The following is a 26459-nucleotide window of genomic DNA, read 5'->3' as shown; positions in this document are numbered from 1 at the left end:
ATATACGCAGGAACTCTTCTATCTGAATAAGATCAGGTCATTGCATTGAAGATGATTATAGTCGTTGTTATCTATCATGATGTTTAAAATTTTCTTTTTCTATTTAGTAGTAGCAACTCTTTTCATATATTTCATATCTTGATTTTAATTAGTTGATTCTTTCTAGTTATAACCAAATTAGCATTTATACTAATGTTAAATCTAAAGTTTTATAGCACAATCATTCAAATTATAAACTAAGATTAATCTTTAATTAATCAACTAAATGTTTGTCATAATAAAATGTAAAATCATTTTTTGGACTCAACACAACAATTTTTATGTTGCGGTAAGTGCTGGTATTTATTTTTTTCTTAAGAAAAACTCACCAACCTTTTTGGTAATTTTAGAAAGGAATGAAATATGCTTGAAAAAACCCTATATATTGTTGGGTGACATGACACTCATTACCCTATTCCTATATTAAATGTGGTATATAGTTCTAATTTGATGCAGAATCACGATTAATCCAATAGTAATAATAAATTAATAGCAGAAGTCATACGAGTTCTTTATGAACACTACTATGTATATGGAATATGCTCGTTGCCACTGAGCTCCTTGCCCAATTGGATTTTGTTACGTTGTTGGCTTTTTTATTCGTTGGGATCACCGTCAATATAGTAAATAAAAGTTTAGAGAGTGAACATTTTTTATTAAAATTTAACCAATATTTAATCAATAAAAAATATAAATAATTTTATAATATTAAATATAATTTTATAATATTAAAAATATTAATAATAACTAATTAATAATTACAAATCACAAAATTTATTAGTCTCTTAACACTTCTCATATAAATATATAAGGCTATTCTGTTTCCCACATCTTTGGGACCCTTTTTGAACTTAATAGGATGCACTGAAGAACCTTTGGATCAAGAATTGGATATATATGATTAAGATATTATTAGAGTGAAGTAGTCATGTGATAAAACAACATCTCACGTGCGAACATTAATCATTTGAAAAAGTATAGAGTATCAATATACTATATGCAAATTTATTATTAATAATAATTAATTATTATATTTTAAACACATATATAAAGAAATACATCCAGAAAATATATATATAAAGACATTTTTATTAGATACAGTCATAAAAAAAAATATTTTTATTAGACACTTCCACAAAAATACTTCTATTAAACATAATCATAAATAAGAGTTGACAGGAGTTAGCAAAAATGCTATTAGTAACGTAGCGGAATTGTAATCCTTTTTGCTTAAGAATCCCTCATTGGACAGCTTGCTATGACTTACAAATGCCACCTATCGCTCGTTCATGTTTTGGGTTTTGTTTGTTTGTGTTATTTCTTTTCCGAAATTCATTTATATATATATGCCTTTCTATCATTTGACAAAATGTCCACCATTCAATTCATGCACGGTTCCAAAGAGCAGAATAGAGGTATCTGGTTCTTTGCACTCTGAAGAGGAAAAGGCATGAACCCATTCAATGGTTGCGACGAGAAAAAACAAAAACCACACTTGTGTAAGTGTGTTAAGGACCCTCATTTGTGCTGTTTCTCTGTGGAGCTTAAAGGAACGAACAAAGTATTTTTATTCTTATTATGACTTTGATTGCATTTTTTTTAGGTAGCTTTTGGTGGAGCGACAGAGACGAAAAGACTGAGAGTGAGAGACAGAAATTGAAACAAGAATGAAATTTTAATTTAATTTGTACAAAGGATAAAATTAGAATTAATTAATTAAAATGAAAGCATTTTAGGTATAAAATGTTATTAAAATTTCAGTCTTCATCTCTAAAAATTTTAGTCTCCTGTATCCTCACTTCTTGTAGGTACTAAAATATTAAAATTTTGGAGACAGAGAGAAAAATTTTAATACCAATCTTTGAACCAACAAACATGATACTAAGTTTTAGTCTCCCAATCTCGGTCTCAGTACCTTAAAACAAACACTACCTTAGATTTACTAGCTACCATTTTTTCACGATTAAAAAAAAGCGTGGAATGCATGTAATGGGAGGAGAACAAGGTAAATGAAGAATAAGGATCCTCATTATTATTTAATTAATTTCTTAACGTTGAAATTAAAGCATATGCATATTAGCAGAATAAATGTAACTGACGAAGAATTCAACAAACTAATTAAAGTAGCAGCCAATCAGTCTTTATTCAAGATTCACGAGCTGCACGCATATGCTATATATGGTCTAAGATCCGTTTAAAATCTACATAACGTTAATCTTAAATTATATCTAAAAGTTTGCATGGTTGTAATTTGTAAATAAAGAAATAAATAAAAAAGACGGGTCCGTTGAAATTATTCGTACTTTTGGTGTTGAGAGAAAAGTACGGAAAATGGGTAGAGGAGGATTTTGTTGGGCTAGCATAAAAGCAAAAATCACATCACATATTATGCATTTTCCATTTTTCTGGTGGGGTATGTTACATGCCTCAATAGGGAACCATTAGAATAAAAATCCTTTGCATTGATCTCCAAGCAAGAAAGGGACACACAAATAAAGAAGCTGTGAGAGAGTTAAAAAGCAACAAAGACTTGTTAGCGCAGCGCATCGTCCTTGTATTTCAAATAATATAATGTTGCTTCATTAATTAGCATGCTGTGTTTAATTAATTATGAGTAAGATTGTGGACTTGTTTTCTTCTTCATAGTTATATATAGTTCAAGTGTTATTAGTTGCACGTGTTACTTCTTGTTTCAAAATCTAAACTCAAAAGTACTTTGTATCATTGCCAAAAAGATGCAAGTACTTTTTTATTTTGGATCCAAGGAAAATCTTACACTTAATAATAATTAAAAGCAGGATGTATTCAATTCCAGGAAACTTCGCCGCCCTGCTGATTAATCAGGCATAAATGTCAATGCTTACCCTAACTATGTCATTATTTATGGACGAACTTTAATTGGTCCCTTTTTTTTTTTTGAAGTTAAAGCAAGTATAAAAACTTGGGTTGGTCGAATGGTCAGCTCACTCGTCCGCTTAAGCAAGCGTCAGTGTCGGGAGTTCGAACCCCGCCTTGTGCATGCAGTAACTCATTGGCTAGCGACAGACCCTTAAATAAAGTTCAGATCCGCGACGAATTAGTCCTTAACCTGTCGGGTTAAAGGATACCGTTTGGGTAAACAAAAAAAAAAAGAAGTTAAAGCAAGTATTAAACCACGTTGAGGTAAGGAAACAAGAGAAGGGACCATGGTCCTTTTGGGATATCGATCTTTGACAGTGAATCTGGACAACTGAGCAGCTTCGTGCTCAAGAGTAGAATGTGAAAGTGACACTTTATATCAAAACAGCGCCAACAACTTTGAATTGTTTGGTTGAATCTTAAGAAAAGGATTCGTTAATAAATGACATATAAGCCATATGACAAGGAATTTAATTAAGAAGCAGTTTTGTTTTAAAAATTTATATTTTTATACATTATAAAAAGTGTATATTTTATTTTACAAGTACTTTTTTCGAAAAGATCTCCCTTCGTATACAAGGAGTCCTAAAAGAAAATCTTGACCCTTAGGTGCTCGTGGAGGCATGTTTTGCATGTAATATAAAATATGTATATTCATGTTAAGGATGGATCAATCAATGGCTGTGGCTTCGTGTTCATGTAAGAATATAAGGTAGACGGTGTTGTCATTTGTCGGCACTCTCATAAAATGAATTGCTTTTTTCCTTAGCTTGACAACCTGAATAGCCTTTTTCCCAACTCAATATGAAAATCAATGTTTCGGCTTATTTTGTGTGGAAAATGTGGGTGCTAGACATGGATGTGGGAACAACTTTTTCTACAACAGAGATAAAAAAATTAGACCATCCGATTTTTTGTAAAAAAAATTAAGCTTATTAATCCGACAGTCCGATTAGTGTGGAAGAGAAAATTTAAATTTTGATGAAGATACCCGATTTGTGTACTCCAAATTTTTTTAATTTTTTAAACATAAATCGGACGGTCCAATTTTTACTCCTGACACCATAATTGCGTAAAGCACCTATACATTCTATATCTGCGTTCTACACGTCTAAATTAAAAAGTGCAATGTTACACCCAAACATAAATTTTCAACTTTTTCAACCTTTGAGATTGCTTTTGCGACCTCCATCCTCTCACTTTTTGCCAACACAAAATCCGGGTCTTTTTTTAGTTGTTTCCACTTTCCATTTTCACCACTTAATAATTAATTATCTCAGCTCAGCCCATAGTTCATAAAAGCAACCTTGTATTGTATTGTAAAATTGTAATCCTATCCACTCGCACAGTTAATTTTTCAGAAATAGTTGTTGTTCTTAATTATTGTAATATATTAGAGGTTAACGGTATCAATATATCCAATCAGACACGGAAACATAAGGCCAACTTGAATTAAGAAATTAAAAAAAGTTCTCATGAATATATTAACATTACATCAATCACGATACATGACGAACTCAAGCACAATAATTCTTTTATGCAATTAATTTCACATAATTAACAGAAATCATTTTCTTGTCACTAGAAAACAAATAGTACATCAAATCTCAATCACTGCCAATTTTCTGCGTAAGCTGTCACAGTAAAAACTGTTACTAGATAGGTAACTTTCCTTGCACTCCAAATAATTTTCCCAAAGAATCTATAGTCTGAATTATTCTGAGCTTTTCCTTTTAAAGTTAAAAAGTTTAATATACCTGAACTTGCCATTTTTCACCGGGAAGGGGAACTATATAATTCTGAATTTCTCATATCATATCACAACCCATATGATAATAAAACATTAATTAGTGTATAATTGAATTGAATTGAACATAAGGTATTGGGCAATTGGGTATTTTTGTGGTACCCTACTTATTACTGATATTCCCTACCCATCTCATCAACACACTAACCATGTGCACCCCAGGTGTTCACCAACATCCCAGCTGGCTACCCAAGCATGTCAGGGTGTAAAGTCCTTCCTTACTAGACTAATTATTAAGATTTTAATTAAATCTTAACTAATTAAGGAAAACAATATGCAAATTAACTCATAATTTCTTAGTGCAGTGCCAACTACTAAACTGGTTCTAGATAAACTTCCCCGACAACATATATGTCTATGTAAGACTCCATTATTATTATTATTATTCAAAATCAAAAGTTCAAAACTTAATTAATAAAGAAAGACAGGAGTATGTGACATGTTTAGAATTAGAGGCCCCAATTGCTGCTGCTTCTTTCCATGCTCCTTTTTTTTTTTTCATTCTTCTAGTTCTATCTGATATGTCTTGTAATTAGCTCACCATAAATTTCATTTTTTTTTTCAAAATATAATCAATTACACTTGAGATTACAGTGTATGCTGCTTAATATTGTTCTGTAACATGTGAAACTCATCTTTGTCACTGTAGAATAAGAAGAACAACATTACCATCATCACTTAATCTTCTCTTTTTCTCCATCTCCTTCTTTTTCTTCTTCTTCATCTTCATCTTCCACCTTGTTGCAATTGTCCTCAATCTCAGACTCCTCCTTAGGACTCTCACTATCGAGAGCCCTCTTCTCTTGTTCTTCTTCCTCTTCTTCATCTTCATCATCATTTTTTCCCCTTCTGACTGCTCTTCCGCCATTGCTGGCATTGTTGTTATTCCTCTCAGCTCGGATCTTGAGTGTGTCCAACAACTCAACGACGGCTCTCTCCTTCTTGCGGCGGTTCTTGATGAGAACCTCGCTGATGTCAGCAGGGGTCATTCGGGCCATATCGACCACCATCTCGAGCTCCTTCAAGACATGGCCATCCAAGTCGCCTTCCTCATAATCCAAGTAGTTCCTGAGAAGAATCTTGAGAGCAGGGAAGGAACAGAAGCTCATGAAAACATGCATATCCATTCTTCCACTTCTCAAGAGAGCAGGGTCAAGCTTCTCAATGTGGTTCGTCGTGAAAACGAAGATCCTTTCACTCCCACAGCAAGACCACAACCCATCAGTGAAATTCAGCAACCCAGAAAGAGTAATCGAGTTCCCGCCATCTTCACCGCCACCCCCACCGCCGCCGCGTATATCACCGGAATCATAGTAACTCCTGGAAGCCCCGCCGCCGCCATTGTTGCTCTTCTTCCGGTTCGTCAAGTTGATAGAACAATCAATATCCTCAATGACGATTATGGACTTGGAACTCGTCTTCATGAGAAGCTTCCTGAGCTCAGAGTTGTTATGAACCTCGGTCAACTCAAGATCATAGATATCGTAGCCAAGGTAATTGGCCATGGCGGCGATCATGCTGGATTTTCCGGTACCGGGAGGGCCGTAGAGAAGGTAGCCTCTCTTCCAAGCTCTGCCAGTTCTGTGATAGAATCCTTGACCTTTGGCGAAATCCTGAAGATCCTCCATGATCTCTTTCTTCTTCTCAGGGTCCATAGCCAATGTATCGAAGGTGCTTGGGTGCTTGAACGGCACAGATTCCCAAGGGTGGCCTCTGGAATCTAGAGAACCGCCTCTGGAATTCGTATACAGCAACCGATCCTGATTCTTTCTTCTTATCTCATTTGCTTTCTCCATAACATAGTCCAGGTAAGAGTTGAGGATCAAGGGTTTGTCTTTCTTTCTGATTCGGAGAGTGAAGCCTCGTTTTTCTTCCGGCAAGGGCCGCCATGAGAAGGTTTGGGATTGCCGCTGGGTGACCACGTGTTCCCAGAGCACGGTGGCGCCGTTGAAGGTGTCGGAGATGGTGTCATTGTTGGCCAGGCCGAAGGTGAAGGCGGAGGAGTTGAGGGCGCGTGTCAGGCTGAGGCGGTTGCCAGTCACGGAGACAGAGGAGCTGAGGTAGAGCTGGACGGCGTTGTAGAGCTCGTTGGTGTTGACGCCGTCGATCTCCGTTATGTCGAAGTAACAGTAGGAGGAGAAGCAGTGGAAGATCTTGTTGAAGAGCTTCACGGTGGCAAAACGGAGCTCCGGTGGGAACACCGCTTGGAGTATGGTTTGGCAGAAAGCGAATACCCCCAGAACCGATGCTAAAGAGGTCCAATATTCTTTCATTTCTATTTCTTTTCTTTTCTTTTTTTTTCTTTTTTTTTTCCCTCTCTTGTGTTTTTTGTGTTGCTGATAACTAATAACAAACAAGAGAGTAGAGAAGTGGAAGATGATGTGAGAGAGAAGAAAAAAGAGAGATCAAGTTAAGAGTTAAGATAGAGATGAATGAAGGTGTTGTGTTGTAGTTGTGTTGTGTGGTGTGAAGTGTAATTTTATGGAAGTGGTGTTGGGTGTATTTATAGACAGAGTGGATGGGGTTTTGAATTCAATTCAATTCAAGTGGAGAACCTGTGGGGGAAGGCCATGTTTGTTTGTGGCAAAAGCATGGGAATGGGAATAATGCATTTTTCTTAATTTAACATTATTGTAGAAACTTAAATAAATAAATCGTTTCCTAAATATTTCCGGTTGTGTCTTTAAACGTATTTATTGTATAAAACTTTTTAAGAAATTTCATCATTGTAAATCTTAATTCCTGTTTAGATATTAACATGAAAACTCAGATGCAGTCGATTTTAGGTGAAGTTGATAACAGATAACTGTTAAATGATTTGATTGATTTGACTAAATTTTCATCTAACCACTCTCAACTAACAACTTCACATGAAGTCGACTGCAACTGAGTTTCCACCTATAAATAAATGTTGGAGGTTAAATGTTAATTTAAAAAAAAAAAGTTAATTTCCTAACAAAATTTGCACAAAAAATAGGGACTAAAAGAAGACTATTGTTGAGTTGTAGTTAATTTTTTTTGAGTTATATACCAAATTTTATTTTTTGTAATAAAGAGGTTTTAAATTGGTAGTAATATTATAGGAAAATTTTTAAATATATTCGAAATACTAGTGTTCTAATAATCTTAACCGTTGATTTTAATTAATATATTATATATATATATTTTATAATTGAGATCAACTATTAAAATTATTAAATTTGGTAATTAAATTTAATTAAGTTGATTCAATAACTTAAAAATTAATAATTGAAAATTTTAGCAAAAAAAAAAGACAAAGATAAAAACAAAAAAGAGATTTAATTAATTTAATTACAAAAATAACTAATGATGATGTGAGTGTCAATGTGGGTTATCAAGTGTTTGAGTCTTTGAGATATGAATAAATTGGTAAAAACAAAATATTGGTATTGGATGCTTTAAATAGAATGACTGCTGGGAAGGCAAAGGCTCAGATGAAGAAAATGAAGGTATTTTTGATATGGAAGGGAGTGAGTGGGCCAATGAAAGTACAAGTAAAACAGAAGCAGAGGAAACAAACAAAAAGAGTTTTGGAGTTTGGGTTATCAAGATTTCAGAGATGGGGCCCTAATCTATTGGGTTGGGTGCTGGACTCGAGCCAGCCACCCACTCATATCATTTTTATTTTTTTTTTTTACATAGCTTTTCTAATGATTCTCCCCCCCTTACACTAATATGGAAAGTTTTGTTTATTATTTTTGTAGTATCAATTTTGCTGCCAGAGATGGATGACGAGGATGCCTGAAAAATGTGATATTAATTTGAGATAATACTCAATTTGGTTTCTGAAGTTACACTCGAACTTTAATTTAGTCTTTAAAATTTTAATTGTCTCAATCTATTTTCTAAACTTTTCAATTGACTCTGTGACAGGAAATCACTGTAGGACTAACGTGATTAAAATTTGAAAAGTTCAAGGACTAAATTGAGACAATTAAAATTTCAAGGACTAAATTGAGACTCGAGTATAACTTCAGGGACCAAACTGAGTATTTTCTCTATTAATTTTGAACACATTATATTAATTGAAATTGGACAAGGAACTAAGTTGTAAAGGAAAGGTTAAAAATTGTGCTTTGTTTGCAGGTCTGTTGCTACAGTAATAAACATGTGCAACAAGTAAGGGGTGAAAATATGTGCACAAAATTGGAAACCACAGAGGGAAAATAAACAATAAAAATTTAATGTTAAATTTAGTGGCTGATGCTGATAGAGAAATGTCGTGCATGCATGTGAGTATTGCAGGCACAATAGAATAGACCATCATATCATATAGAGCATCATACTATCATATAGCTTTTTGATGTATGTGATTAATTATGTTAAAGTTTAGTTTCGTTTATGCCATAATGTCAGCGGTGGAATGGGATTTAAAACTCATGCAGGTTGAAAGTGTGGAGTTATGTTGCAATTCAAAACTGGTAATTAATCCATGTGGATATCTGTGCTTTGTGAATTATTTTTTGAGTGTTGGTGTGAATTGTTATCATTGCAAGACTAAATTATGAATGAAAATCTGATTAGGATAGGGCCTCTTCATAAAAGCCTAAATAGTAGATTCGAATGTGGAGGGTAATATGGCCCCACCACCCTCTTGCCTCACATGTCAAACACTTTGCTTTTTTCGTCATCATATCATATTATTGTTTTTTGTTATTAAAAATTACTAATAATTAATGTGGTTGCTTCATTGGGTTGAGAAAAGATTGAGGAAATAGTTAACTGAAAGAATCAAGATGGAGGGATTGGGTGGCAGCCTCTCCTTCAATCGAATATTGGTCTGGTTTCGAGGCTATATATTTCATTCTTGAGAGCATAACATGGGATTTTATTTTTTAATAAGATGAGTGATATATATATATATATATATATATTTTAGACTTCTGCTAGGGAATCAACTAGGGTCCAGCCAACTTCTGTCAACTCTCTAATAAACTGGATCTCGAAACCCGTCTTAACAAAAGTAAGTTGATATATATAGATATTTCTTTTGCTAAGCATTATGATGTTTCTTTTTCATACTAAATAGATATTTTTTAATGTATTTTTCGAATTTTTTGTATTACAAATGTGGAAAGAGAAGGTTTTTATAGTTTTTAATTAGGTTTACTTAATTAGTTTCTAATTATTTAAATTTTGAATTTAAAAAATTTAAAATTAATTATTAATAATTATAATTAATTGTGTAATTTAATTCTTGGCTGATTACGCACTTGGTTACCTATACTTTTCCTTTATGTTATATCATTAAAAAATAAATATTTAAATGCGAAAACGTTTCTTAATTCGTAAGCATGATTAAGAGAGGTTGATTTTTTTTTTCAACCAAAGATTTTTTAATCTCTAGGCGAAATCACAACTCTTTTTATGGAAAAAAAAATTACGAAAATATGTATTAAAGACCAAAATCTTAAAATTATTACTTATTTGAGTGTGACACTTATCAAATCCTAAAGTTCAAATAAAATAATATTTTTTATTTTATTTTTATTTAATTTCAAATTAAAAATAATAATAAATTATTTAATTTAACATTTATGATAATAAATTGTTATATAAATCATTTAATGTAAAATAGTTTAATTTACAATTATAATTAATATATGTATTATTCATAAATAGATTAAAAAATAATATTTTTATTAACAAAAGATTCAATTTCTATATCTTAATTTTTTTTTTATACCTCAAATTAAATGATTCTATATTTAGAAATAACATTTCAAGCGTTCACAATTCAAAAAGATATCATTATCAACCTAATATCAAAAATAAGAAATATGAAGTGCCCTTATTAAATTAAATATGCATATTACTTTCTTTTTAATTTCTCTTATTAAATAATTATTTAAGCTCAATTTACCTTGTATATACATGGCATGAGGGGGGCAGAAGAGACAAAATGATATTTATGGGATTAAAAAGGATATTTAAAAATAGAAAGCAATTATTAAATATAATTATATTCAACGTAGGTGTTTCTAACATGTTTCAGAAAAGGGAGCATACAGAGGCTTTAAATTCCATCTAAAAATAACTTAATATATAATTCAAATAGTGAAACTCTCCATGCATCTGTCAAAAGTTTTAATAATTGTGCCTTCTCCTACTTTCATCTTTTTCTTATATATTGTTTAATTGCGTGTATAAATTAATTAATATGCTTGGCTCATTACAGGGGCGGAGCCTCTCATTGGTTAGGGGACATTGTCTCCTCCTAAATTTTAAATTTTTGTTTATAAATTATGTATAAATTTTGATTAATTTCCTTTAAAATTTTTATTTTTAACTTTTTTATATTCAAAAATTAAATTTTAGCCTCTCTCCAAATTTTATGCTAAGCTAGCTCATTAATAACGAAATTACAGGAAAATCATATGTGCTTCTATTAAAATCGGAGGGTCCGATTTGTTTGATAAAAAAAAAAACTACAAATCGCATGGTCCGTTTTGTATTTTTTATTTTTTTTATTTTTTTAAATAGAAATCGGACGGTCCGATTTCAACAGTAAAAATTTTTTTATTTTTAAAAACACAAATCGGACCATCCGATTTGTGATTGTTGATTTTAAAAATGAAACGAATCGGAGGGACCAATTTGTTCACACCATAGCAATGAAAAATTCATCTCTTCTCCCATCATTGTGAGATGCATTCAGCTCTCCCCCACACAAAAAATAATAAGCGATAGATAAACATAGGCCAAGGCCCCGATTGAATGTGCAGGAATATAATAACACCACCCAATAACGTTCCCTAGTTCTCTCTCTTCTGTAATTTGTTCCGATTGGCTGATAATATATTAATGCCTTTAATGATAGGTGAATTATATGATAAAAATGTAAGTTTATAGATTTTTCTTTTAATAAAATGAAGGAGAGATTAATAAAAATAAGACCCATATTTTAAATAATAATAAAATAATAAAAAATAACTATAAAAGGAATTATATTCTCTCTCTATACCATTTCAATCTATACTGTAGAATGTCTCTTATTGATATTGGTTAAAATAATAGGTTCAAAATCTTGTATCATAACGCACTGTAGATCAATCATAATATTAAGAATTTACATTCTTTAAATTTTAAAAGATAAAATATTATCTCTCACTTTTAAATAAATTTTTTTATATTTTTTTAGTCTCACTTATAAAATAAATGGTAAAAGATTATATTTTATTTGTTAAAAAAAAATTTCAAAATTTAAAAGATTCAAATTCTAATATTAAAAAAAACAACCATCTTTTATATACATCAAAATCAATTACAAATATATATTAAAATATAAATATATATTAAAAATAAATTAAATTACATATATATTTATATATAAATATATTAATAAATAATTTTAGTATATAAATAATATTTTTAATAAAAAATAAAAAAGACGGGTGGATTCTCTGTCTCTGCCAAGTGCCAAGTGCCCAACTTTGCCATTTATATATGAAAAAAAGCAAGTGAAAAAATGTCCTAAAACTTTATTGAAACTTTTAACATTTTTATATTGTTAATTTTTTAGTGAATATCTTAGATGAGAAAAAGTATATGAAATCAAATGTTTGTAATTTAGGAATTGCAATTGCAATTAGATGAGAATGGTTTGGCGTAATGGGAGGTAGAGAATAGCATCTATGAGAAGATCCAGAGAGAGATGCAAGTAAAGTTAAAAAAGGGCTCACACATTACGTAAAGCAAACTCTTTCTGCCTCTGATTCTGCAACTGCCACCACTACCACCACCACCACCCTCCTCTTTCTTAGCATTGTTTATTTGAATTGCCGTACGAAATTTCACCATCACGTAAAACCAGAGAGATGGTTACTCAACAGAGACCACAGTAGGGTGACGCAGTCATGAGTGATCACTGCCCTCTGCCTCTGCCCCTGCCCCTGCCTCTGCGCCTTCCGTACTCTCTGTTCATTCCTACGCTAAATCAAACAATTATCACCATATACACTAATCTCGTGTGTGTGTGAAATGAACTTTGTTTTTAGTGAAGACATATACAATTAGATAATTCTGTATTAAAAATATAAAATATTTTATTAAATTTTTTAGATGATTATCTACGAAATTAATATAAAAAATAATTAATTTTATTAAAATAATATTAAAAATAATTAAAAGTGAATTAAAATTAAATTTATTTTTTATAATTATTGGTATCTTATTTTTTTAGATAATTTAATATGTATTGTTAAACTGTTTAATATAATACTTGTTTATATTTTAATTATTATCTTTATATAAAATACCTATTTTAATGAAAACATAAAAAATATATTTATAAAAAAAATATTTGTTTAGCCACTTTAAAGATGGGATTTATAAAAAAAATTAACAATTTGAAAGTAAAGTTTTTATAAGTTATTATAACATGTTAAAATTAAATTTTACAATTTAATAGCTAATGAGAAAAAAAAATTCTTCATATAAAGAATGTGCAGACCACTTCGATAAAGACACTAAAAATATCTTTTTTTAAAGACGTTTACATGTGTTATGACATTATTGAATATTTTTATTAAATTGGTTAATAATTTATTTTTTAATAAACCAGAATAAAATCGGTTTATTATAGCAACAATAATAAATTCAATTGTCCGCACTATAATTATTAGACCCGATTTGTTTCGACCGATTTACACAATCTAAATCAAATCATGTTTAAATTTTTTGATAAAAAGATAAATATATCCCTAATTTTTATTTAAAAAAAGAACAAAAAAAAAACTATGATACAGTAAATTATGTAAATTGATCGATTTGATCAAATCTGATAATTTAACAATTAGATTTATTGTTATTATTATAAAAAGATTGATTTTATTCTAATTTATTAAAAAATTTAAAAATAATCAATTTATTAATACGTCTAATAATAATAGAAACATATAAATATTTTTATAAAAAGACGTATTTTTATGGAGAATCCTCCGAAGAACGTTCAACGTTGGAGAGTTTTTATTGGATTATAAACAAAGGAATAAATTACAGAGTTTCTTTCTTGTATTCTTTGTTTTTTTTCCCTTCTTTTTGTTGGAGCATCCTGGCAATCAAAGTGTAGCTACCTTCCATTCTCTTACTTTAGACTTAAGAGATGCTGCTTTATTGTTTTTTCTGTTATAGTCCTAAAAGTAACCTTATACTAAATGAATTGCTTATGTTGGAAACAAACATTAGTTCATAATAGAAGTGGCAGGCGAAGAATAAATAAAGATAAAAAAGATATGCGGAGTGTATACTTATAATATTTATAGTGTTAACATTATTATTTTTTTACTAAAACAGTTAAAAGATATGATATTATTTGGTAGGAATGGTATGATTTTAGTGAAATGAAAAGTGGTTCAGGTTCTGAAAAAAGTTAGATGATTTAGGAGTTGAAAATGCGATAGTTTGTAATACAACATTTTTGTTTAAGTGATAATAAAGATTTAAAAAAAAAAATGTCTATAGTAGAAAAAAGGTAATATATTCTTGCAATAACCTCAATCTTAATGAATTACTATCCACACAGATTTTATCTATTAGAGAGGAATTATAAAAAGATATTTGTCAGATATAGATTAAGGAGCAACATGTAAGAGACAAGATAATAACTAGTTTGTCCATGGAAATTGGTGATGGTAAAATAATTCAATTCTTGGAGGATGTCGGGCTAAATGGTGGTTTTCTGAAGAAAAAGTTTCTAAAGTTCTTCTCGGTTTCAATCCAAAAAGATCTGGCATTTGAGTTGGTGGGTTTTGAGATGGATTAGAGTGGATTTAAAACTTATAATAGAGACAAAAGCTATTCCAATGGAAGTTGGAATTAGTGAATCAATTACATAACACTTTGAGGCAGATAAAATTAGGTGTTGATAGAGATGATAGAGTTACGTAGAAGTTTGATAGACAATACGTATTTTCTACTAACTCATTTGTATAGGTATTGAAGGCAGAAATGTTTATGGAAAACGTAACAAGTTACAGTTTCACAAAAACTATTTGGAAATGCTTAGTTTTTCCAAGAGTTGAGTTATTTGTTTGGTTTGTTTTGATAGGTAAAGTGAATATAAAGGAAAGATTGTGTCGATTCGGAATTGTTAATCCGAAAGATAGTGTGTATATTATGTAATAAGGATGTTGAATATATTCACCATTTATTTTTTGGTTGTGAATTTGTTTGGCATGTAGGGGTGCACAGACCCGGCCCGGCCCGAAGGCCCGGCTCGATCCCGAACACTTTTGGGGCTAATTTGGTGTGATTTCATCGGGTTTAGGGCCGGGTAAGGGTCTCAAAAATAGACCCGGTCATTATTTCGGGTCGGGTCCGGGCCATGGCTCGGGTCACCCGAAGTCGGCCCGGTGACCCGGTCATCATACACAATTAATATTTTGTGTTATTAGTGATGGATCATGACTATTCTTATATGGAATTTAAGTATTGTAAATCTTAATATTTTGTGTTATTAGTCATTATAAGACTAGGATTTGGATCCTCTAAAGTTTGAATTTCATTTTAGAGAGTAAAGTGTGATCTTCTATCCTTGAATAGTTTCTCTTTCATATTTATTATTGGTCCCACCTATGAAATCAATGGTGAGAGATCATACTTTACTCTCTAAAGTGAAATTCAAACTTTAGAGGATCCAAATCCATAAGACTATAAGTTAATGTTTTATATTTAGAATGCATAAGACTTTAGACTAATGCATAATATTGTGTTATTTGTATTGATTTAAATATTTGGTATTATTAGACAATATTAGTATTGATTATGGTTATGCTTTAATTTTGAAGAAGGGTTGGTTCTTATTATATTTTTCTAAGTGAATTTTACCATGTTAAATAATGGTTGGAGTCTTTGAAATTTGGATATTTTTACATGCTAGCTTACATGAAGGTATTAACGTAATGTAATGTTAACGGCCCGGTTTTCACCCGGTATAATTGTGGCCCGAAAGTGTATTGGTTTCATCGGGTCTAGGGTCGGGTTCGGGTCTAATAAATAGACCCGGTATATATTTCAGGCCGGGTCTGGGTCACATCAAACCCGGCTTCACCCGGCCCATGTGCACCCCTATTGGCATGTATGGTATGCATAGTTATCTGAATTTGGCCGTCTATAGTCATTTTTCGATACTTTGAAGAAACATTTTTAAAGTTAGACAGGTGTAACAATTAGAAAGGAGGAGTGTAAAATTGTAAAAAAATTATTATTATAAAAAAAAATACTAATATGTAATTGAAACAAAAAAAAGCTAGATACTCTCGATATTTTAAACTTTAAAAACCAACAAATTATTATTATTATTATTATTATTATTTTAGTTAGTGATTAAGAGAATATTTAGATCACCAATCTGTTCATCAGAAGATGAATTATTTGCATTGAACATATGAATGCTCGAATGTATGTAGTATGTACTATGTAAAGTGTGTCCTTTCCTTGCACGTTTGACTAAAGGTACTATTAAATTAAGCAGCTACACTTGGAGTACGTAATCAATAATTACTGGTTGAATGGAGTAAATAGACAAGTAATTTGGTTACTATAGAATGCATCATGCATGTATTGTAACCTTTTTGATAAATATAGTATATTATTATTAAGCCTAGGTATAGGTCTACTTTCATGATTCAGAATCAGAGCTATCTCAGCTACCTCCTTCCCCTAATAACCATATCCATCCGTTGAAATACGGTCATATCAAAACGTGAATAGCTAGTAGCTAGGTTAAAAACAAAAGAAACGAAATGATGATACCGTAAGAAGAATCTATATAACATGCCAACTACGGTTATATTTTGTGGTGTCATTATTTGACCCTACAAACCGAACATGGAAGGCTATGATAATATGACTTGGATGTATGTGTGTGTCTATGGAGTTCATTTATTTTCCGTCCGAAAGACCAATGTACGTATATGAGACTATAAATTGAAACAATCATATTCATCTATGACTATGAAGAAGAAGCAGCTAAGAATATATAAAGACGAATTGATTATTGATGGTGACCCTCCAAGCAATGGATCCTATATATTGATTTGATAATTGATTATAAATTGGTACATATGGTCCTTCCTAGTCGGTGAGGAAAGGAAACAAAGCACGCGCGTCACGATGGTTATATTAACTAATTTGCAACCATTAAATACTAACGTGTCAACATAAATAGACCCATTAGAATCAAATTTTGTTCATAATCATACATACGACAAAGTTGGCAACCTTCTCCAATTGCAAAATTTGCTGGCCATAGCTCTATGTACAATCATTATTAGACTCCTTTGCATTGCACTTCTCCAACTGAGTATTATCAAAATCAAAAGCGAAATGAGTGAATGCTATTATGAACTGTTGAAACGCCGTTACCAATGTACAATTAGGGAGACAATGAATGCCCTAACGTCTCCATCATGCCCTACTAGTCCTAATTATTGAAGCTTTTATAGGCTTTTTTCGGTTGCCAAATTCCAACATGTATATGATTATTGTCTGATTGAATGTGACTATGGAATTGCGTTTCAATGGAGTTTTTCATTTTAAAATTTAAAGCAAACAAGCAACCGAACCTTGTAATAAATGTTTGGCGAAGCAACAAAAGCCTAGTCATAAATCATGATTGTCCTAATCAACAAACTCACCTTCCTATTTACGTTGGAGGTGCTAGTTGCCACTTGCAAGGTCCTTGTTAATACTACTTAATAGAGCAATATTACTGACCCAACTATTTTAATACGAACTTTGGACAATTATGTAAATGGATATATCTGAGTAACATTATTTGTCCTGGTATCATTCTTTTGGTTAAAGAATAATTGAATCGTGCAGTTATCACAAAAGTGCTGCGCCTCATGAGCCGTGTGGATAAGATCAACTTGGCCAATTAGTACAAAATGGAGAGTGTCATTTGATTTTCATAAACAAATACAAAAGAAATTAAAAAAGCACCACGCAAAGTTACTCATAGTCCTACCTTACTCTACACAAGTTGAGCACTTGCCAAATAAAACAACTAATTCAATAAACATAATATAATAGTGGTCAAAACTCAAAAAGAATTCGGTCAAGCATGAATGCATGATTTGAGTTCAGTATATAGACTACTTTTCTTCAATTTTCATTTTTAATTTTATATTCATGTAAAGATAAATTCAGTGTACACTTTCCTACACTGCAGAACAACTGAAGAGTTAATTCACAGCCATACAGCCTACGCTAAATAAATATCTCACTGGAGCAACAGAATATTATATTGAAAGCCACGGAAGTACATAAGCAGTATTTGCAAATTTGCGACCATATAACCAGAAGTAAACAAATTAATTATTTGAGTCCATCCATGACAATCCTATTCCTATTCATTATTCACATTCACATAGCAAGTATGATCCCATCATATATATCTTCCACGTAATATTACACAATTGTCTGTCTCAGTGTCACAAATAATTCTAGCCAACATATTGAACAGAAGAAATAGAGAGGGAAAAGAAAAAGAATAAAAAAAAGTTGATCATATCAGTAAACAAAAATTCCTATTTAGAAGCCGATTCAAGCTGATCATGGGATTGAGAATATAGTAATCAGAGGCTCCGATTGATGCATTTAGTCAATGGCAATGATGAGAAAACCAACAGATACATACATGAGAAAAACTGGGTAGAGTGCAAGAGCTTTTCTCCTGGGGTTGACTGCAGAACTCATGAATGGATATGCAGCCCAAGAGCTCCAAGCCAATGTCACACAGACCACAACAATTTTCAGTATGACATTGTCCTTCAACATACAGATCAATGCACCCACATCCAATGGGAACAAGCAATAACCCAGCAGACTCAGACTCTGGAAGAAAATGATGTGTCCACCCTGAAATTTTTTCAGACATGAAATCAAAGTGAAAAATTTGCTTGCCTGCCATCACTTATCCAAATATAATTTGAACAGTGGTTACTCTCCCTCCCCCACCCTTCTTCCCCTTTTCTCAGTCAGTGTAGGCAACATCAAGTAACAGCTAAATCCTCATTTTCACACATGAAAACCGATGTTTTACTAAAGTTCATCATTGAGATATGAAACTGAAAAATTCAAATCAGGACCCAAAATATGACAAGTTGAGAAAGGGAAGTGACTAGTACCAGGAGCAGTACATTCAATGTCAAAATTACCGCGCCAGCAGCAAGTAAACCAAATGCAACAGCAAAGACCTCAGACTGAGACAAGCAAAATAAAAAAATAAATATAAATATAAATATAAATGAATAAAAATAAATAAGAGAGAGAGAGAGAGAGAGAGAGAGAGAGAGAGAGAGAGAGAGAGAGAGAGAGAGAGAAATGTTAGGAGGAACACATCTAAAACAAACCCAACACACTTTGTAATTATTCAGCACATTATGTATATTACAATGAAGAAAAGAGGGTAGAATTGCCAAAATCAGTGGAACATGGTATACAAGGAGTGAACTAAGAAATGTGAAGTCCTGATACAGAGATAACCGAATTCCAAGCAAACTGAAGTGGTAGACATTCTCTAAATGTTTGGTATAGTGGCATATATGGATAAAACTGGTTAAATTTATGCATGGACTGATCATTAATTATATCAAGCACACCAACATACTTATAGATTCCCGGATAAAATTTAACTTCAGGAAGCCACAAAAGAAATACATATATAATTTTTCATATTGCAGAGAAGAAAACAATTCTGTTTATAATGCAAGCCGTGTAATTTAATATACCAGCATCTAGCAGTGCTCTGTCGTGCTGAACTCACACTGTACTTAGAGTTGTATACCATTTGGATGGCAAGTTTATTGATACTTTGGACTTTTATAATCACCATTCACCAACTCATAATTATACCTATCACAAATTTAAAGAGAAGGGATGTTCCAAGCAGCACAAAGGAAAAGGCAGCACCAAGTCCCATAGCCCTTGGATGTGGATCATCTCCTTTCGTGAGAAAACATGAGACCGTAATGTTCCGAAATCTCGACATTTGATTATCATTTAACACACATCAAAGACTGAAAGTAAGAGAGAACAGTTTTAAATAAAAGATATCATTTAGTGATTTATATGATACATTAGTAGATCCACTAGAATCTACAGGAATCAAGAGTTCTTAATCTGGGGTGAGAAAAGAAAAAGAAAAACATGGGAACAGATTCTTATATCTATCCCATGTTTCAGGCAGGGAGCAGCACTGGGTTTCATAACAGGGGAAGGGCTGAATCCTGTGACATTTAACTTCAGCTCTCAAGGTTGATTAGTTAATTTGATATGACAACCCAATAATAACATAATACAGCTTCAGTAATCAGTACTATATTTGCGTTGATGCCCGTGTTGTTCAAATACGATCCCAATCCGAAGCAATCTAATGGGATACAATGCTTTACAAGTTACCTTAAGAGAACTACAAAATCAGATCTCAAATTAATTATCTACAATGTAAAGATAGACAAAGAAATGGCCAATGTAATTTCTGGATAAAAAATGCAATCTAAATTCTAAACTAAAACCAATACATAAGCGGCCAATAAGAAAAAGAAGACAGTGTTAATCAGTCTGTACTTTGTTTATTTACAGAAGCAAAATGTTCCAATCCCCCTTTAACATTTTGCATTATACAGAGCTATGAAGCATATAGATATAGAAGCTCAATAAAAATGGTGCTCCACATCCAAACTCAATGTTAGATTAACACAGAAATGGAATCGAGAACCTATCAAGATTCAGATCTAAGGTATAAATAAGAGCAGAAGCTTGATATGCATTTTAAATCATTGAACTAATCATGGCTCGAAAATCTAGATCTAGATCAAGTAAGTGATGTTCGTGATCTGAATTCCTAAAGAACGTAGCTAGGTAGAAAATAGAAAAAAGAGAATGCACCTTCTTGACAGAAGCGGACCAAGAGAGAGTGAGACCAAGGAAGACGATGAAGAAGAAAGGGCCCCAGAGATCCCAATCGCGGAGGGCCTTGCCGGGATCCTCACGGTAGGGGTTGGGGAAGACGACGAGCTTGAGGTTGCTGATGATTCTGGAGAGATCGCGCTTGACGGTATCCCATACGGGCTCGGTGAGAGTGTTGGGGGCAGGGCCGAATCCGGAGGCGGCGATTTCGGGGCGGGAAGAGGGGAGGGGAGGGGGAGCGGGGACGGAGGAGGAGGGAGGAGGAAGGGGAGGGGGGAAGGAGTGTGGCTGGGGCTTGGGAGGGGCGGGCTTAGGGGGAGGAGGAGGGAGGCTGGAGGAGACGGGGATTTGCGCGCGTGGGGGACTGGGGGGTCTAGCTGGGAGGACGGTGGCCGGAGAAGCGTTGATGAGATTCTCGATCTCGTCGATGTCCGATTGGGATGATGGATGCAGGGGTATCGTATCGCTGTGTGACATCTTTCTTTCTTAACAACACAGCTCAACAACTCGCCAGAGGCACGGTATGGCTCGATGGAGTGGACTCTTCTTTTCTAAATTCTAATGGCCTTTTTCTTTCCCTTCCTCCTCTCTTTTCTTCTCCCTTCAGCTTAATTTCACTGCCTCACGCGTCCTTCTCTTCCCTTCTCCCCCTTCCCTTTCCTTTCCTATTTTATCAATTAATATTAATGTTATTACTTACTTTATTTGTTTTTTATTATAAATTTAATTTTTTTTCAACTCTGTTATTAAAAAAATAAATAAGAATAAGTACACACAAAATTAATCACCATAGTCCATATATTATATATGGATTTAGCTAACCTATGTTCTTACGACACATGATAAATTAATTATTAGTAGAAAATTTTAAATATTTTCATTTAATAAAAATAAAATAAATATATTAAATTTTAAATTTTTTATATTTTTAATAAATTTTTTTTTATTTGTAAATTTAGTATATACTCTTAAAACACAGGATAGATAAACTTTAAATTAATAACTAATTTAGTACTTAACTTTTTATATTTATATTACATAGTTGAATAAATAAATAAAGTGTGTCATTAGACCTCAAAAGCAAATGTAGGTAGTTTTCTGGTTTTGTATGTTAGCTTGGTAATGAACTAATGATAAACTAAATATAACTGAAGTACCCGCATAGAAGACTCGGCATCTAATATGAAAGTAAAAGAAGAGAAAAAGAAAAACTCAGACCATAAGACCAAAAACATAATCATCAAATAATCGAATTTGGCTCCCGATTAAGTGTATATTTGGATTAAAATTTGTAGATTAAAGTTTATATTTATGATTTATATTTGGTAATTTTGTATCAAAGTAGATTATAATAAAATAAATATTATTTAGATTACAATTATTCAAATTTATATTTAGATAAAAATTATTAAAAAAAATATAAAATTATATCATTTAAAATCATATTATTTTAATACTATTTAACTATAATTCTTTTAAAAAATAACTTAAATTTATGTTAAAATTGAATATTCTTATAGTCATGATTTTTCAGTACTCTTCTTTAGTACTATAAATAAATCTGCTAAAAAAAACTCAAGTCTCTAGGCATTATGCGAATGTTTCAAAATTGGGTCCTCTTTCCCCTTTCCTGCTGTAGAGGATTTAACAAATACAATTTATCCTTTGGTTTGACTTATGATAATGATATGATAGGGCTTAAAACACCCAACATGAGTTTTGGAAACAATGTAAAACCGATGAGATGGAAGGATAAAATCACCAAAGAAGAATAGATTGTTAGACAAAGGAGATTCATGGCTTGAGAGCAAGACCAAGACCAAGCCTTGTAGATGAACCAAAGATTTTTGTGGAGTCATATTCAGCAGATAGGGTTATTAGTGAATTCGGCCTCCATGCTCGCTGGACTTGGAGAGCAGCTTTTCCATCATCACTGAATCTAGTCTTTAAGACTGTAATTGGATCTATTGACTGTGAACTCCCAATAGTAAATCTGTTTTCAAAGCTGGAAAACCTGTGAGTAATTTCAGCAGCTACTGTTAATCCATCTGGGCGATCCACATAATGAATATAGGATGCCTTCAAGTTCTGTCCTTTGTCAGCCCTGCATAAATAGTGAGTAATTAGTATTGGTTATCTTAAAGAAATAAACTATCAAAGCAGGTAAGTTCCATCTTTTGAATCCTAAAGTTAGACAAAAGATCCTTCACAAAATGAAAGGAAAATTAAGAACATAAAACTATGAAAATTGAGAACACAAAAGATCCTTCAAGCATAAGTTACATCTTTCTTGATATGCGGTTTGTATAGCATATTGATAAAGGATTTTCAAATTCAAAGAATATTAATTGAAAGAAATTTCTATCTTCTAGATATGATTTGTCTCTCAAATGAAAGATTTAAGTTCTGACAAATATTGATTGAGATTTTCAAATTTCAATTAACTTATGCTTGTAAGGTTGACAATACTGTCTAGCTATTCTTGCATTCAAAAAACAGAGGAAGATGTGGTACCAATGAAACTTACAACATAAGAGCTGCAGAAAAATCTGGTCTATTGAAAGCAATTCCAGCATTATATTTTGTGAATGAAGCAGAAGTTGTGTTAAATCCGACTTCAGCACCCAGACAAAGATCCTTGCTGCCAATTGCAGCAGAAACCTCCAATTGAGGGGATGGATTCAAGCCAATACTAGAATCAATGGCAGCATGAGGATGAACATAATGTACATACAGCTGAGAAAATATTGAATGGTTAGATACCTTGTAAGAATGTCCAAGTACATCTAGTTATTATATGTAATTAAGCTAAAAAAAGATACTGTCTAACACAACCCCAAACTCAAGAAAATGCATATATTGTAATGAACTTAATGATTTTGTGCATTATCTTATTAAATGGTTTTCTCCAACTTCACACGAGAATCACTGCCATTAGTAACATGCCATATTGTTTGCTAATATTGCTAAGCTGAAAGCTTTTATCATGAATATATTTGCTACTATAACCTGTTAACGAATTTCTAACATAATGGAATACTCAAAGATAAAAGATTTAATGTAACAGAAGTATTTTCAGGAGCAACAAGACACGCTATATTCCTCCAATTCAATCTATGAATCATGCATTAGTATCGTCATTCATCATACATAGCACAATCATGATTGTATTCACCTTCCCAGACTTGTGATCAGGTATATTGAAGCTCAAAGCAGCTTTAGTACCATGCAAGATATCATTCACCGTGATTTTTGTAGTTACCTAAAACGAGATAAGAAAATATTATTTAGCATAACACATGATAAAATATTTAGTTTACCATCATAATGACCACAAATTTCAGAGTTAAAATAAACATTCCAAACTGAACAAGTTCTACAAAATTTGAACTCTGGTTACATTCACTCATCAACAAAGTGGTGGTGGTAGTACGCAATAGCAGAAGTACAAAACTAGCCATATATAAATTATTAAAAGTCATATGATTAAATTTAGACCTCCATTTCTTACATTAGAGTATGTATCAACTTTCACATCCACTATAGTATTTCCACTCTTGTAAAGGGTGTTTATGTCACCAACAAAAATTTGATCCTTCTTCAATCCAGTAGCTATAAGGCCCTGCCAGAAGAAAATTTTGAATTTGAAATCAGGCACGTTAGACAGAAACCAAAAGTATTATCATTTTGGGCCAGCATTTGGCCAGTAATAGTTTACATATACATTTACAAGAGTTTACACACATGAAACCTATATTTGTTAGAGTTTACACACTGAGTTAACATAGTTTATACCCACATTTATTAGAGTTTGCACACATGAATTAATAAAATTTATTTGTTGAAAATAATTTGATATTTGACTGCTGACCCCCAAGATATTCTGCATGAGACTATAAACAACCAACATATTGGAAAAAGATATGAGTTGCCATATTTGTTAAACCATGATACTCATGTTCAAAGGAATAGATGATTGGTTATTTAGAGGTTCGCAATACGATTGTCTTCCACACTTTAATATATTTAATCCATTTTTTTAAATACATGAAACAATGATTCCTTTTAAAAAGAATTGCATTCCTACAGGATAGGACAAACAAGATATTTGTTGACAAAAATAAACCAATTGCATATTGTTCTAAATCAATTTATTCTTTCTTTTTTCATCCAACAACCAGTCAAATAAAAAACAATAATGGAAAAATAGAAGTAAGTGAAACTATTTTTCATTCAATAAGAAATAATAGGAGTATCTTTAACGAATTAATAACAATAATAAATGTTTCATAATCCAATAAAATTAAAATAAAAAATCAAATAAACAGTCATGAACTTACATGTTATTGAAATTATGTAGTGTTCACACAATTGTAGATGTGATATTAAAACTATGTCATATTGAAGCTATGAGATTTTGTATCTAGTAAGCATCAATTAAAAAGAAAAACTAAAAATTAATCTAATTAAACAGAAAAAAAAAAGTAATAACAGAAATAAGGATAAACATTACCAATCCAGTGGTGCTAGGGATGGACAAGCTAAACTTCTGATCAAAGTTGTAATCCTTGTACAAAAGATCTACATAAGAATTGCAATGTTCATAACTTAATGCCACAAGTATATTATAACAAATTTAGACATGGGTTGATAAGAAGCCAACCATCTAAAGGATTTTAAGCGACAGATACTAAAGTCCCCAAACATGTAGAATTGTAGGCTTTATGTATACTAGACTTGTTATGATATTTGAGTTGAGATATTATGAGGGATTTCAATATTTAAAGTACTCAGAAAGAGTACAAGGCATTCCCATACTCAAGAAAGAGTACAAGAAACATTTGATTTTAATATAATACCATATCACCATAAATCTTCATGCACTGTGGTCAAGCACTATAATTACAACACAAGAAATAAGATGGGATAACATATCATGAACTAGCAGATAATCATGAATATATTCAACTATATGTAAAGAATAACTTCGGACAATAATCTTAAAGAATGTGTATATTTCGTGGAATGAAGTTAAGTTCAAGTTTACCTTTTGCCCTTTTGCCAATATCAGAAAATGGTGCTGGACCATTACCCATAGTGGTTCAGAATAAAATGTATGTATTCCTGTACATCATCATAAACAGATTAGACAACGTTTAGATTAAGAGGAACAAAGAGTTGAAAATATAAAAACAGTTAAAACAATAGCGTTATTCCAACGCACGACAACTAAAAGCCTAAAATTACACGAACTTCTTCAACCCTTGTACAAAGATAAAGGGCAAGAGCTACTCAACAAGAGAGAGTTCAGTATCGTTTCATAGAAATTCACATGTTTGTTAGGCCACCAGGTGCTTGAAGAAATACCCAAAATAAATAACAGAAAAAATAACGCGAATTTGGAGATAACGACAGCAATAACAAGAAATCAACTGAAGTAAAGAAAGAATGAATAATAAATCTGATAAGTGGAATGTGTAACACGAGAAGGAGTAATTAGTTGTAGGATCCAGTTTCGTGAATGGGAAGAAGAGAGAAGAAAAGGACTTACTAGAAGAGAAGAGAGGGTAAAACGACGTCGGCGCAATACACCGACGAGAGATGATTGATTGCGATTGAGATTAGGTTGCGGCTACCAAGGAATAGGAGCTGCCTCAGCCGCAAAGCCAAAACCCCCTTTGTCTCTCTCTTCAGCTGACAGAACAGAAGAGTGAGGTGTGTGGAGGCGCAGCCCAACAGCAATAACGCAATGCTGAAACTCTTGCACGCACACCCACCT

The 26459-nt window shown here is 32.2% G+C and overlaps 3 protein-coding genes across 3 annotated transcripts; all 3 read right to left on the bottom strand.

The window, feature by feature from the left end:
- Positions 1-5276: 5276 nt before the first annotated feature.
- Positions 5277-7358, bottom strand: LOC107642325 (AAA-ATPase At4g25835-like). Its single transcript, XM_016345640.3, has one exon. The coding sequence runs from the start codon at positions 7015-7017 to the stop codon at positions 5419-5421; it is 1599 nt and encodes a 532-aa protein (XP_016201126.1). The 5' UTR covers positions 7018-7358; the 3' UTR covers positions 5277-5418.
- Positions 7359-18138: 10780 nt separating this feature from the next.
- LOC107642342 (Integral membrane Yip1 family protein) lies at positions 18139-21365 on the bottom strand. Its single transcript, XM_021106772.2, has 3 exons — positions 20660-21365; positions 18898-18972; positions 18139-18628 (listed from the first exon to the last, which is right to left on the bottom strand). Exons 1-3 carry the CDS (start codon positions 21155-21157, stop codon positions 18368-18370), a joined length of 834 nt encoding a protein of 277 aa, XP_020962431.2. The 5' UTR covers positions 21158-21365; the 3' UTR covers positions 18139-18367.
- Positions 21366-22279: 914 nt separating this feature from the next.
- Positions 22280-26459, bottom strand: VDAC4 (voltage dependent anion channel 4). The gene is made up of 7 exons (XM_016345651.3): positions 26232-26459; positions 25728-25804; positions 25194-25261; positions 24192-24302; positions 23856-23942; positions 23208-23416; positions 22280-22784 (listed from the first exon to the last, which is right to left on the bottom strand). Exons 2-7 carry the CDS (start codon positions 25774-25776, stop codon positions 22475-22477), a joined length of 834 nt encoding a protein of 277 aa, XP_016201137.1. The 5' UTR covers positions 25777-25804; positions 26232-26459; the 3' UTR covers positions 22280-22474.

This window comes from Arachis ipaensis, chromosome B1 (genome assembly GCF_059453495.1).
Source record: "Arachis ipaensis isolate K30076 ecotype BB chromosome B1, ASM5945349v1, whole genome shotgun sequence".
Taxonomy (NCBI): Eukaryota; Viridiplantae; Streptophyta; class Magnoliopsida; order Fabales; family Fabaceae; genus Arachis; species Arachis ipaensis.
The sequence above is the reverse complement of the archived record's forward strand: the minus strand, read 5'-3'. Positions and strand labels throughout refer to the sequence as shown.

What these genes read in the sequence shown, in the direction of transcription:
- LOC107642325 (XM_016345640.3), bottom strand. Translation starts at nt 7,017, where the DNA reads ATGAAAGAATATTGGACCTCTTTAGCATCGGTTCTGGGGGTATTCGCT.
- LOC107642342 (XM_021106772.2), bottom strand. Translation starts at nt 21,157, where the DNA reads ATGTCACACAGCGATACGATACCCCTGCATCCATCATCCCAATCGGAC. An exon ending in GGTCCGCTTCTGTCAAGAAG is followed by an intron (nt 18,973 to 20,659) that starts GTGCATTCTCTT and finishes TGCTTGTCTCAG; the next exon opens with TCTGAGGTCTTTGCTGTTGC. An exon ending in CATTGAATGTACTGCTCCTG is followed by an intron (nt 18,629 to 18,897) that starts GTACTAGTCACT and finishes AAAAAATTTCAG; the next exon opens with GGTGGACACATCATTTTCTT.
- VDAC4 (XM_016345651.3), bottom strand. Translation starts at nt 25,776, where the DNA reads ATGGGTAATGGTCCAGCACCATTTTCTGATATTGGCAAAAGGGCAAAA. An exon ending in TATTGGCAAAAGGGCAAAAG is followed by an intron (nt 25,262 to 25,727) that starts GTAAACTTGAAC and finishes ATTCTTATGTAG; the next exon opens with ATCTTTTGTACAAGGATTAC. An exon ending in TCCCTAGCACCACTGGATTG is followed by an intron (nt 24,303 to 25,193) that starts GTAATGTTTATC and finishes TTCTTCTGGCAG; the next exon opens with GGCCTTATAGCTACTGGATT.